We start from the raw sequence: 15,347 nt of genomic DNA, 5'->3' as shown, positions 1-15,347 counted from the left end.
ATTTTTTATTTAATTTACAGAATTTGCAACTTTAATCTGTCATAAAAACATGTAATTAACCTCAAAGGAAATAATTATACATTTTGAAAATTCGAATTTGTCTATAACAATTTAAAGTTAAAAAAAACTAGCGTAATTTTAAAATTTACAATTTTAAAATTAACTAGCGCAGAAAAATATAATTAGTGAAATAAATATACGTAACAGTGTTAATAATTTTTTTTATTGAAATGGTGAGTTTACGCATCTTTGGTCAAAAATGAGTTAATCAGAAAAAACTTGTTTTATTAATTGATATATTACAAATTATAATATTACAATTATATTTTATTATAACAGTCGTTGATCAGCCGACCTAATTTTAGGATTTATGTCTACCAAAGTTCAACTACTTAGCCTTGTAATTTTGAACCCAATCCAGAAGACAAGGAAACTCTTGGATCAAGCATTTGGAGAAATTTACCGTCGTAGAGGACATTTTAATTGAACTAACCCGTTACATGGAGAGGAAAACCACGAAAACCTCCACCGGTTACTCTGACGGCAAGTGGACTCTAACCCCTGATCCGTCTACCACTGAGGATATTTTTACGTTAGCACTGAAGTCTCTAGACGTGCATCAACATATTATTCTTATATACTTATTTCAATAGAAATGTATTAATATTAATTTTAATGTGGCATATGTAAATTTAAAAAATAAGTATCTTTCCCTGCATACTATAATGCCATGCCTTTACTGTCATATGAAATTATTTTACCTCACTTCCATGTACAATAGCTTTAGGTGAACCTGTAGTTCCAGAAGTATAACTAATGAAGACTGGATGTGACATAGGCACTTGCTCAAAAATTAAGTCTGGAACTGAACCATCTGCATTCCGCCCAGCATCCAAAAACTCTTGTAAAAAACAGCTACAAGAGATGAAACGGTTTAACTAAGCTCAACTTTTTTTTTAATAGGCTGTCGTTATGCATCAATTTGCTTTTAGTATAGACAATGTTATAGAATATATATAGAGTTATGAAACAACCATTCTTACTCCATGCTTTCGGAATCCTTGTCGAAAATTGAGATATAAAAATGACCCTTTAGGTTTTTCATTCGAAAATTTAAAGGAAGGAAAGTAAAAAAAAAAACACTATCGAAGTCCAAAAAACGAAAAGAAAGAAAAAAAAACTAAGGAAGGCAACATCAAAACCTGATTGATTGCCGAAATAGAGAGGAATTAAGAAGTTATTGTTATAAAATCCTTTAAAATTTTATCAACCAACTCTTACAAAATTTAATGTTTTTTTCAGGTTTACACAATATTGTTTTGAGGTGTTAAGGTTAATTTGAGGTTTATTCGAAGTTTATTTATTCGAAAACAACCTTAAAAAATCATCCTACAGAACTGTATAATCAAAGTATATAAAGTTGTTTTATTCACCCTTGAGGTTGTTTAGAGGTTGATGGAAATCTACTTCAAAGCAACCAGCCTAGGGAGGTAGTTTTTAAGGTACACGAATTGTTTTTTCTACACCTTAAGCAAATACGTATATTTGAGGTGTGAATAATTTCCCCCGATTTAAATTAAAATTATTTCTGAATTATCCATGAGGTTTATTTTCTTAAGTGTAAATGATATTGAAATTGAGGTTTGTTAATGAGGTTATTTTTGGTGCTGCAAAGCATAACCTCATTTTCTACCTCGGGTCTATATTTTTACATCTGTCAACTTCTGAACAACCTCAACACACCTTATTTTTGTGTAAGGGAATCAAACTGGTGTTGATGTCTATGATAGAGGTTTCTAGAACAATTATTCGATTCGGTTCCACTTTTGTTTTTTCTGATTTAAATATTAATTTGTGAGCCTTAATGCTCATGGATTTTTACTTCATTTTAAATAAAATTTTTAAGCATTTATATTACACCGTCTTTAAAACGATAGGTTGACTAAGCAGTTAGTGCAATCACATGGTAGATTTACATGATTTACAAAGTGCCACGTAAGAAAGATATTTAAGAAAATCTAGAAAATAAATTGTTTTTATGCCATGCTCCAAGGTATCATGAAAAAATTACCAAATTTCACAGCTTTTACCAAACTTATCACAGAATATGAAACCTTATTTTATATGCATTCTAATTTACTGAACATTAATGTTTTATGATAATTTAACAATTCAACAGATAAAAATATTTCTTATCAGCATAACAATTTCTTAAAAAGATGCAATCACAAAGTAAATATCAGAACAATCGTTGCATTAGTTGTCAATTTGTAAATAATGCTACAAGGACAATTTTTTTTAAAAATATCATTATCTATATATATATTTAATCTTTGTCATTTAATTTGAAAGTAGAAGGTTGTAAATTAGTATTTTGTAGTTATATTTATAATAACTAATTTTAATTTTATGTTTAACAACCTTACTAATAAGCAATCATATATATCAATAAAATTATTTATTAAACATTTAATTAAAAGTTTCCAAAAAAGAAGACAATATATTTTAGAAGGTTTGAGAGATTGACTCCTATATTACTCGTCTTTCAGCATTTAGCTGGTTTGTCACTCAAATAAACCAGATGGTTTGGTATCTTGCCTAATTCGGAAGCATTGCTATCGAAAATTGTCTTTCAAATTGACCTACTTGTCCTAGTAAAACTAACTTTATTACTCTGTTAAAAATTTCTCAGAGAAAATGGCTAAATAACAATTTATTTCAATGTTATTTTACCATATTCAACTAAAACAGTTAAATAAATATAAAAACGACGGCATTCAAACTGTTAAGCGAGAAAAAAAATTTTTATTCACTATTTTCACCGAATCAGATAATCAACCAGACACACTGAGCCCGTAGTCAATAGGAATCGAGCACACGATCTCCAAAAGCGGAAAGTTAACCCATGTGATAAGGATTACGTATTCATATTTTAATTTTCCACCATCGGATGCCTAACACAACAGTGGATGCTTAATTATCTCATAGTAATAAATCCTTGATTAACACCTTATGAAGCCACTGCGTTCTTAACAGTTTTGTACAATCTTGAGGTCGGTCATGAGATTGTCATATCAGCCGAGAGGACTAATCTCCAATCTCATGACCGACTGAATGGAGGTCAAACCTCAGCATTAAACCACAATGTTTTTTTCCATTCCTTCAACACACGAGAACTTTCTAGTGTCCTGTACTCCTAAATTGGTGACCCTGAACTGAGAATAAGAATCTCTCTTTCGCTTATAGATGGCAGCACCAGAAGCAAAAATGTCCCTTGTTTCCCATCTCTCACGATAGATGACACCATTAGATAAACTAATTAAGTCACATTTCATGATATATTTGACAAAACGCAATCGAACTTTAATGATAATTGCCTAACAAAAAGTCCTGACACATTCTAATTCCATTGTCCTTTTAAATTTAATTATTGCTGTTTTTAAACCATGTTAGTCGTAAATGGTTACGAAATCGTATAGCTTTGTATTCACAATTTTTCTTTTACCATATTAGCCGTAAATTGTTTTTAAACCTATAAAGGTAAAGAATTGTTCCCAGCCATTAACTTTGCGGTTAATTGGATGGATAGACTGCTACCGGTTATTGTATCGTAATTGGGATGAAAATTCTAATGGACTTTTGACACTGAATGAGATTCAAATATGCAATTGCACACATTGCGATTCACGCATGTGCGAACAGTTCGTGTTGCATGTAGTACGCAAGACTTGGGTCATAATTTTGTTAAGGAGTATAATATGTAATTAATATATTATTTTGTGCAAGGAAATTTGTAATGAACTATTCATTTCATAAAAATGAAAGCGTGATTTATTTAGATTAATATGCTTTGAAAAAAATTAAATTTAAGGAATTAATTTATAACATTCAAATGGATTTGATCCAAGTACAAGGTAAGTTAATTGAAATGCATACCTGTTAGGTATATTACTAATATTTTTCTTTGTAGAGTTTAGCTTGGACGGGACAATTATAATTTTTTCCAAGCTTTTCAAACCTGCATGAACAAAAACACATTTTTTAAAATTTTTTTTTATTTATATAAACATACACTCACTTATTTTCTCACAAGAGTTGTAATTATTTTTACTGGATTATTACATTAAGCAACATAAAAGTATCGATTGATTTTTGGTGTTTTATATTGAGGAAAGTAAATAAGCTGGTATTTCTTAATACGCAGACCTCTTACAATTCCGAAAGTCGAATGACCTCTAAGAGAAAAATTAAAAAAAATTTTCTTGGAGAAAAAAATTTCCTTCAGTATTTATTGGATATTTATAAAGATATGTATTTTATTGTTTAAATAGTTTCATACACTCTGACTCTTACCCTATATAATATGACATTCAGGTGCACATCACCTCTATGAAGCATACCCCAAAAAAGGGAAAGCACGCGAGGGACAAAAAGCAATACCTTGGTTTTAACTAGAGCTCAATCTTTGGGCACGTTAAATCACTAGTTTATGCGACGCCTCTCAACACGCCAAATGATCTACTTGCGTGTATCGTTCAATACTTCAGCTGGCACCAAAGGCACACCTTGCAGGTTCGAGTGGGGATGGGAATCATTTTTACGTCATTGTTAAATGACGATAACGGGTGCCCCTTCGAACAACTCATGTAATAATTAATACAAAAATCTTTTTGTTGTAAGTTTGTTGCTTCTTTTGTAGAGGTTTTCCAGCGGGACGCTGAGACTTGAAAAGGTTTTTCGTGATTTTCATCCTCTTAACGCGATCTGCGATGCTATGTTCTGTGGCAATTTTTCATCTTCTTAATGCCTTTTATCATCAATCTGAATCTGCTAATGAACATCTCATGTAAAGTACTCTTTGAATATTGAAACATCTCATAATTCATATTCTCATTAGTTAAATTGCAGAACATAGAATATCGCAAACCATCTCAACGCGTTTTGCGATACTATGTTCTGAGATAATTTTTGAACCTCTCGATGTCTTTAGCACTTCTCTGAATCTGTCGAATCTGTCGTTTCTACGAGACAAAGCAAACACTTATAGTTGTCATTCATATAAACTTTCTGCTAACTTTTTCTAACCAAACGCAATATATTTAGTTAAAGAATAAAAAAAGTTAATGGAGCAAGTATTCCCGGAATAGTAATTTTACCTGTAGATATATTCTTCAGTTTGGAAAGCATGTCAATATCTTTTTCTTCGTAACGGATTTGATCAATTGATACAATATATTTAGGAGACACTAATTCCAATCTATTAATGGCAGCCTATAACAACAAAAATATACTAATAAAAATTGATGTAATAATAGAATAAAGAAACGAAATAGTACTTAAAAACATACTTGTTAAACAATCGCACTACATGAGTTACCACATGCTCCACTTCTGAAAAGCCATGCAGTAAAATGGATGTGTAACTTTTAGTTGAAGCTTTAGTTGTAAGTATTTCGTTACGTGGTTTCGGTTTTCAATCTGGTCACAATTAGATTGATGCTAGCGAGTTCATGTCGTTATGATTACATTGATTATTTTTAGCAATACATATATTTGCTTTTTTGCAATATATCGCATGTTTGGAATGCAACACTTTTGGATCTTGGATACTTTTGGATCACTACTCTTATGGATCACTACTCTTATGGATCTCGTACTCTTAAGACTAATGACTCTTAGACTCAACGAAAAACCAATGATTTAATGTATTTTATTAGAAGTTATTAATAGTGTAAAGTTAACTGCCAATGTGGTTATTTGTTGATTTAACAGAGATGCTGTACTATTTTTTCCCTATCGAGTGACTATCAAGTAGATGCTAGTGATTGGATTTGTTCTAAACACATCTTTTAATTACTTCAGATTTTATGAACAATACGCGTATTTTCTTGTTTGCAACACATTACTGGTTTGGTATGCAGCACATTCTCGTATGGACTTTTAACCATTTAGTTAAAACACAACTAAGATGTCATTGTTTGAGGTTAACATTAAAAATATTTACGTTTCCAACAAAGGATAGGGTATGCTTTTTGCAATGTACACTAGAGCAAACAACAATGCGAATAAAACACAAATAAAAGCCGCTCGGCTATGTAGGTGTCAGGGAACTGACCAAGCACCAGAGAGGTTCTGGGTACGAATCCCCTGCATAGCATGGATGTTCTTTCATTCTCTGTACTATCTGTCCTTACTGTGGGAGCAACGTTGACCACCTAATATGGTGATCCTGAAAGAGTGGCCAACAAATTTTCTCTTCAGATGCCTTCAGACGAAAGGTCATTCCTCAGGTGGGCATTGAAAAAAAAAGCACAAATAAAAATCCAAGTCTATTCATGTATTTTTATTTGTGCCTTATTCACGTTATTGCTTGCTTTACATTTACGTTTATTTGGTTATTAATTCTATCCATCTTGCCACTTCTATTTCTCTCAAAAGACGTTCTCCGTGGTTCAGTAACGTTTTTTTCAGGCAATTTGATTACACAGTATAACCCCAAAGTAAAATCTGTTTTCAACAATACAAAAGAAGGGAGGTTACGAACTTTTTTTTTTTACCCTCTTGCTGTTGCCAGATAAATGCGAACCTGATTGGTTAAATATATTTACATGCGAACAACTCATCAATCAGATTGTTGCTCGCATCTCCGAATTCACGTATTCAACTAAAAGTTATTTTTTTGCATGACATTATCTTTGGACTGCTTTTTTGACCAAATTATTAGGACCACATTACTCAGATTGAGGCTACCCTCTGAAGACTGAAAGTCAAAGTTCCAATCCATCGAAAAAAATTTTGTTTAGAAAAGTGCGTTTTTGTGTCCCGATTTTGAAGCCTCAGTTATCGTCTGCACTTATAAATTAACATATTGGAGGTTACCTCCTCGAACCATTAAGATTGAGTGCAAAAGCTTGAAGATCCGATCATTAGATTAAAAGTTATTTAGGGTTGTGAGTTCAATTTTTTGCTTACAGTCACGAAATTCCTTGCACCGTTATGCAATAATATTTCTTTGAGGTATTTTTTGGCCAATTGGTCATAAAGAGTTAATATTCTAGAAACAGCGATATAAAGGATATCTGGAAATGACCAAATTTAATGCATATTTTTTTAAATCCTAGTTAAAGTTAANAAATATATATATATACATATATCAAACAGGATTCAATGTTTTCAATAACACTCTCCTTGTTAGTGGTTCATTAAATCACTTCCATTTGTAGTTCACGTACATTACTGTATACAGCACTGTATACAACTTTCAGAAGTTCAAATACATAAAAAAGTAAAGAATTTAATCCTTTTTGCGGAATTTACAAAACAAAGTAACTAACCTGAGCTCCCAACATTGGAAGTATTCCAATAAAGACAGCTCCTATACTAGCAACAGCCAGCATTGAAAATATGGCTTCTTCTCTGTTGGACATATAACCTAGGTTATAAAAAATATATTGATATTTATATGTTTCATCCAAATAGGTATCAAAATAAGTCCTATATAATTACTATAAAAATCAATTAGCATATTAATATTTAATTTTTCAATTTATGATATCAAGTCAACAGACAAACTAACTTTCCTTTGTCCCAAATCAACAAACTTCCCTTTTTTAGAAAATGCACGAAAAAAAAATTATGAATAAGAACTAACCGATTTGATTTCATGCTACGATATTGAACTGCAGGGGTATTTACCCTGGTTTTACGGACATATTAAATTTTAATTCGTGTTTGGATATTGAACTGCATAAATATTTGCCTTGATGTTACAGACATATTAATAGATTTGATTTCGTGTTAGGACATTGAGCTGCAGGGATACTTGTTTTGGTTTCAGAAAATGTAAAAAGAAAAATTATGAATAAGAATTAACAGATTTGATTTTGTGCTAGGATATTGAACTGCAGGGACAATTGTCTTGGTTATTTGGACATATTAAATTTTAATTCGTGTTAGGATATTGAACTGCAGAAGTATTTGCCTTGGTTTTATAGACATATTAACAGATTTGATTTCGTGTTAGGATATTGAACTGCAGGGATATTTGCTTTGGTTTTAGAAAATGCAAGAAAAAAACTATGAATAAGAATTAATAGATTTGATTTTGTTCTAGGATATTGAACTGAAGGGACATTTGCCTTGGTTTTACGGACATATTAAATTTTAATTCGTGTTTGGATATTGAACTGCAGAAATATTTGTCTTGATGTTACAGACATATTAATAGATTTGATTTCGTGTTAGGATATTGAGCTGCAGGGATACTTGTTTTGGTTTTAGAAAATGTAAAAAGAAAAATTATGAATAAGAATTAACAGATTTGATTTTGTGATAGGATATTGAATTGCAGGGACAATTGTCTTGGTTATTTGGACATATTAAATTTTAATTCGTGTTAGGATATTGAACTGCAAAAATATTTGTCTTGATGTTACAGACATATTAACAGATTTGATTTCGTGTTAGGATATTGAGCTGCAGGGATACTTGTTTTGGTTTTAGAAAACGCAAGAAGAAAAATTACGAGTAAGAATTAACATACTTGATTTCGTGTTAGTATAGTAAGCTTCAGGGATATTTGTTTATTGCAATTTTATTCAGGTGTTTCGGAAATTCCATCTATTACGATTATCAACAATGAAATAATATAAGTAATCTAGCATGTGTGTGGTGTATGTGTTTAGAATGCAAGTTTTGATATCACTCAAAATTTCAATGTGCAAAAAGATAATAAGCTTTGTAGAAATGATTAAATTACTCTTACATGCCACTTTATCTCCTTTCTTTAGGCCGATTCTTCTAAAGGCTGATGAATACTGTTTCACTTCTTCATATACTTCTGCATGAGTTATTCTTCTTTCTTCTCGATCTTCACCTGTAGAAAATTTTTTTTGTAAGAAAAATCCTTAGAGATGAAAAATATTACCAAATGTGTTGAAATGTATAAAATAAACTTTATGTTGACTCTTAAGTAGGAAATATGTGCCAAGACGCAACTATAAATAGGTGATAGAAAAGGAAGTAAATTTTATAGACTTAATGATTTTTTTTATATAATGTGTGATGCGCAAGCGTCTACCATAAGAGCAAGTTAGCTTGTCTTATATACTAGTGAATTGATGTTAAATAATCGTAGTGGTAGTTACGTAACAATACTCCCCCACCAGAATTTTATCAGGGATAGAATTCGATAAACGGATACCACAAGTTGCCGTATTTGTGAAAGACAGGGAGAGCTGGATTAAGTTCACTGGATTTTGAGCTTTAGCCATGAGAGCTGTATTAAGTTCATGGTTGTGCATGAGAACTCTCATGTGTTGCTATTAGCAGTCGAGTATGTGCAGGATCCCTTAGTGTGTAAATGAGTATGATGAGAGACAACAGCGCGAAGAGGACGATGACGCATTCACAGATAACCATCTAATGTGGACAATGCATCGAAGTAGACATGATCATATCACGTCCGGGTCACCAATGTGAGGAAAGACCATTGGACGATGCCAACTTTCATCTATCAAGAGGTACCTCAAGATTGAACCAAGTTAGCATGTCTTATATACTAGTGAATTAATGTTTATTAATCGTAGTGGTAGTTACGCTACAAATTATGATAAGATGAATACCAAGTGAGCGTCGCAAAAATGACAGACGATTTGAAGAATAACTCATAGAAATTACCTATTCCAATCAAAGCTATGTGACTATCTCTGTATCTCAGATAATTTTCTGCAATGTTAAGTCGAGCTCCAACAAACCATTTTGGAGATTGACTCATTGGAACAGAAAGATCTATCACCTATAAAGATATTAAATTAATGAAACAAAGTGGTTAAAAATCTAACGACGTTTAATGACAGAAAAGAGTTTAATAAAATATTAAACCATATTGACGATAAATAATACATTGATAATTTAAATCAGTGTTAAATAACTTATGATCTATTGATTGTTTTTCCCCTGACTAATACACAAGTTTATTTATCCGAGAAAATATGCATTTTGCAGGGTTATTAGCTTTTGAAAAAACAACACCTATAGTTATAATAAAATAATAGTTACTTACTTTGTCATATTTCCTTGAATGTATAATTTCTGTAAAATTCCATATCTCTGCCCAGAAGTTTTCAATATTTTCTACAGACCATTTATGGAGATCCCAGTAGCTATCTGTAAATATGAGTGTATTTTGATTTTATATTAATTGTTATGTGTTATTGCTGATATTCGGAGACTCTGCCTTTAACTGAAATAATGTTTTTTTTATGAACAATCCCTTATGAAAAAATCGAGGTATAAATGAGGTATAAACGAGGTATATTTTAAAGGTAGAAAGGAGGTTGTTATTTAAATACGTCGTTGAGGTTAAAAAGGGTGCAAATGAATACCTTAAAACCAACCTCAAACATACCTTAAATATACCTCCAGANAACAACACCTATAGTTATAATAAAATAATAGTTACTTACTTTGTCATATTTCCTTGAATGTATAATTTCTGTAAAATTCCATATTTCTGCCCAGAAGTTTTCAATATTTTCTATAGACCATTTATGGAGATCCCAGTAGCTATCTGTAAATATGAGTATATTTTGATTTTATATTAATTGTTATGTGTTATTGCTGATATTCGGAGACTCTGCCTTTAACTGAAATAATGTTTTTTTATGAACAATATGCTATTTTTATAGCTGTTTTAGGTTCGAACTAATTATTCCTGACTGTTGGAGCGAAACTTATTTTGAGATGCTTATTTCGAAGGTTAACATAAGCAAAAAATGTAGAAGTAAATTTTGCTAGCAGATAATGATATATAATAATGTTCGAAGTAGATTTGTTTTTTAATGTTCTTAATGTCTCTTAAATTTCATGTTACTATTTTGTAAATAAAATGTATATAGTTTTTATTTTATTACCTTATTATTTAACTGTTGCGACACTTATACAGCACAGCAAACTGATGACCCGGATCTGATTAATACTTAACACTTAATCAATAATTAATACTGTTGATTTGAGTTTTGAAATTTTTTGGCTAGCACCCTTTACGTTGATCATGAAAATGGTGCTAAATGTCGAACGGAAGACTCACAGTATTGAGAAAATGAAAAGCGATTTTAATCAAATTTTAAAAGTCACTCTAAGATTTGGACTCATGCCAAAATTGAGAATTCCTTATAGTTTTATTAAATTTTATCCAAGTAGAAAAATCTCGCCAAATCGGCGTGTTTTTTCTAGCGTTATAATTTTTTTAAAAAAAGTATTTAAGCTTCTTGTTCGTATTTAGCTCCAGTTAGTTTTTTCCCCATTTCTTAATGGGAAAAAAATAAAGCTATAATTCTGAACTGTATTACATACAGTAATGGGAAAAAAATTAAAGCTTTCATAATGGGAAAAAAATTAAAGCTATAATTCTGAACTGTATTACATACAGTTCAGAATTATAGCTTTGTTGAGAGTTTAAAGACACAAAATACTTAGGTAAAATCCTAGAATAGCCCATCTCTTGGCGACTTTTTGAAATCTTGCGAAGTTGGCGATCATTACTGGGGTCAACGTTGCCTTTTAAATATTTAAAAAAAAAATTTTAATTATTAGAAATTTAAAACCGCAAAAAAAACTAAAAAATCGAATAATAACGGTATCAAATGAAATAACGGTTAATAAATGAAATCATAACGATCATTCTAACTGCAAGAGATCAGAGGCATAACTGGCAAAAAAATAAACCCTTTCCAACTTTTGCGTAGGTATACATATCAGATAACCAATCAGGTTTAAGAATTTAAAATGATAAACCACATTTTGAAATTGTTCAGCGTTTTTGGAGAATAATAATCAAATTATCTCTGTGTAAAAGTCACGTTTTATGTTAAACGTATATTAAGTGTTATGCATATTATTAAAAGTTATGTTATGTATATTGGTATATTAAGTGTTATGTTAGGTGTTATTTTTGTGTGTAAGTTATGTGCTAAGTGGCAGAATTAATGGAATAAATCTGAAGCATTATCTTCATCAAACTTGGCTGCTACACCAAAGTAGCCAGTCAGAAATTATTATAGTAAAAATGCAGCTTAATGTAACATATATGTAACAAAATTTTTACCATTATAAGGTATTTAAAAATTGTACAAAAAAAATCTTATAGACCTGGTACTGACGCACTGTAGTTAGTCTCAAAACTTTAAATATTTATACGGATTATTGATAGCAAAACTTTAAGCGCTATCTACTCGAAACTGTATTTCTCTTGCTTGCTGTACTAGAACCGATTTACTTGAAATTTTGGCACAATATTCATAATAAATATAGTTTTCGTTGCACGTCGGTATATCTTTATTGCGTTGACTTGTTTTGAATAATCCACGACGAAAAGTTAATTTATTTATGTAACTTTTTGAAATTTTTATTTCAAAATACAGCTATTTCGTAAAGACTCCTACGTGCAATGAGAATTATATTCATATCATTTAAAAAAAACTAGATAGAATCGAATTTAGATGATTTTTTTTCATATTAGTACAGGAAGTTATGATTTATGAAAAAAAATAAGTTTTAACCATTCTATGATATATGCGCTAATTTTTAACATTTTTCTTTTTGCATAATGGCAAAATTAAGATTATAATATGCACAATAAGATGAAAATAGTTATTAAGTTAAGTTTATCACAATCATTGCAGAATTCATTTAAAAGCTAATTCATTCATTTTACAGGCTTCTACTGTGTTGTTCCCCTTTTAAAAAGATAGTAATTTTTTGAAATTTTTATTTCAAAATACAATCATTTCTTAAAAAATCATACGTGCAATGAAAGCTATATTCATGTCGTTTAAAAAAACAAACAAATCGAATTTAGATGATTTACTTTCAACTTATCAGTACAGGAAGTTATGTATAATTTAAAAAATAAGTTATAAACATTCTATAATATATGAGCTAATTTTTTAAATTTTTCTACTTATATCATGATAAAATGAAGATTAAAATCTGTACAATAAGATGTAAAGAATTATTAGGTTAATTTTGTCACAACCATTGCAGAATTCATTTAAAAACAAATTCATAAATTTTACAGGTTTCTACTGTGTTGTTCCTCTTTTAAGAAGACATGGCAATAATAAAAATTAAAACGTAGTCAAGTATATTTACCTAGTTTCACTTTATATTTTTCTTCTATTAAATTCATGAATTTCACAAAATTTGATGATTTGTCAATTCCGGTTGGCTTCCATATGCAGGCATTTTCAAAGTTTTTGGCATCCATCCTTTTTGAAAATTATCATTTAAGACAGTTACAAATAATTAAACAGTATGTCTTAGTCAGCATTTTGCAACACATTTTATTTTATCACGGCATATAAGAGTTTGACTAATACAGACACTATTTGCAATAAATCTAATTTAAATAAAAATAGTAAACTAGAGCAATTTTATATCTTTTATATTGTAAGAGTGGGAGCATTGCCCTTACATATTTCATACAAAAAATAAATAAATAATAAAGATCAATAATAATAACTTAACATAAACGAAAATAGAGTATTGTCCCATCTTGCCCGGACTACTCGAGCAAGATGGGACACATAATTATGTTTCAAAAATCACAGAAATTAATGTCAGAATAAAAGAATAATCGACAAAAAAACGTTCATAAACATCACAGTTACTGCATAAGAAGTGGTCAAAACCAGAATAAGCACTGCACGCTTCACGAGCCTATTTTAAGCAATCTGAACATTGAATCCAGTCTTCAGTAACAGTAAGTTATATTTGTTAGTTTATATATTTTTTGTTAATATTACCTTATTTTTTCGGCTTTTTGCCAAAGCCGGAGAGTTTAATTTTTATTTTACACTTTTATACTACTTTGGCTGTCCCATCTTGCCCGGATAGTACATTTTTTAAAAACATTATCTGCAAATTTGTTTAAGCAAATAAATTTTAATTTTCACTACTCATTATGTTTGCACAATAATACTACAGTGCCACAAATTTGACAAATTTATTTCAATGTATTAAACAAATAATAACAGCATACAGACCTGGAGTAAATATTTTAGTACGCTATAAGAAAAACAAAACAATGCTTGCATTTCGGTAACACCTTGTGAACTGACGAAAAAACTTGTGCGTATTGAGAATTTTTAATAAAATGTATAGGCTCTCAATTTTCTGTACAATCAGTTATAACAGAATTAACCCTTTGACCCAGAATTTTTATTAAACAGAATTTTTATACTTTTCTTATTATTTTGTTTTAATTTACACCAAAATAACTGAAAAATATTATATTTAGCATTTTAATAATTTATGGTAATGAAACGCAGCATGAAACACCAGTGTCTTTTTCTGCGCTAAAGGTGAAATCCTCGAAACACGGCTCACTACTAAACACTAATTTTTAAAATTCGCCCTTATTTGTAGTTATTTAGATCAACGAGAAACAGTTATTCATCACTGAAATTTCTTAAATTTACAAAATCAATTATTGATAAATTTTTAAATATTAATATAAAAAAAATTTGAAACTACTTTTTGTTGGATCCTTTATTTTAGTGCAAATTTAATTCTGATTATCTAACAGATATTTTTAACAACTATTAGACTGTTTTTTTTGTAGTTAAGATATACCATTAAAATATTAAATACATTTTTGCTTGTGATTAGGGAGTCAGAAAAAAATATCTAAAAAAACCACCGATTTCACGTCTTCGTCAAACGGTTAAATAACTTTCAGTGATTGATTTTTTCCCTAATTTTGTAACTGTGAAAGGATAACATTGTAAGTTATTATCAGAACAAACATTGAGAGAAAAAATCTTTTCTCCAATTTAAACAATACAAGTGGAACAACAGATGCATTTTCTCTGAAACGTTCGATTGCTGAATGTAATATTAATAGTTTGGCAACGAGTGAGTGTAATTAGAGCCCGAGAAAAAAAATCTAAAAACAAACACTGGTATCACGCGTGCGCCAAGAGGTTAAATAACTTTCAGTGATTAATTTTTTCCCTAATTTTGAAACTGTAAAAGGATAATATTATAAGTTACTATCAGTCCAAACATTCCGAGAGTAAATCTTTTCTCCAATTCAAACAAACCAAGTGGAAAAACAGATACATTCTTTCTGAAACGTTCAAATGCTGAATTTAATATCAATAGATTGGTAACAAATGAGTTACGATTTTCTTCTAGTTTTGATATCAGATCTTCTTTAATGGTTTGAACTTCGTTCTTCACTTTATCGCAAATATTGACGAGAAAAATAAATTGAATTGAATGTACTATAAGTGTTATTAAATACTTAACTCTTCTATAAATAATCTCTAAGGGATTTAAAAATA

The 15,347-nt window shown here is 30.1% G+C and overlaps 1 protein-coding gene across 4 annotated transcripts in view; it reads right to left on the bottom strand.

Annotated features, from left to right (window-relative positions):
- The window catches only part of LOC107442736 (acetoacetyl-CoA synthetase), a 45,568-nt gene that overhangs the window by 18,830 nt on the left and 11,391 nt on the right, over positions 1-15,347 (bottom strand). For all 4 annotated transcript variants that reach the window (XM_071186449.1, XM_071186448.1, XM_071186446.1 and 1 more), the window contains exons 2-9: positions 13,153-13,268; positions 10,064-10,167; positions 9,679-9,796; positions 8,765-8,875; positions 7,335-7,432; positions 5,157-5,271; positions 3,937-4,018; positions 762-915 (exon numbers count right to left, since the gene is read on the bottom strand). In XM_071186449.1, coding sequence (XP_071042550.1) covers positions 762-915; positions 3,937-4,018; positions 5,157-5,271; positions 7,335-7,432; positions 8,765-8,875; positions 9,679-9,796; positions 10,064-10,167; positions 13,153-13,267 — 897 coding nt within the window. In that variant the 5' untranslated portion in view covers position 13,268. The remainder of the gene's footprint in view (positions 1-761; positions 916-3,936; positions 4,019-5,156; positions 5,272-7,334; positions 7,433-8,764; positions 8,876-9,678; positions 9,797-10,063; positions 10,168-13,152; positions 13,269-15,347) is intronic.

Source organism: Parasteatoda tepidariorum, chromosome 10, assembly GCF_043381705.1.
Source record: "Parasteatoda tepidariorum isolate YZ-2023 chromosome 10, CAS_Ptep_4.0, whole genome shotgun sequence".
NCBI lineage: Eukaryota > Metazoa > Arthropoda > Arachnida > Araneae > Theridiidae > Parasteatoda > Parasteatoda tepidariorum.
Note: the sequence above shows the minus strand (reverse complement) of the source record. Positions and strands in the feature narration are given on the sequence as shown.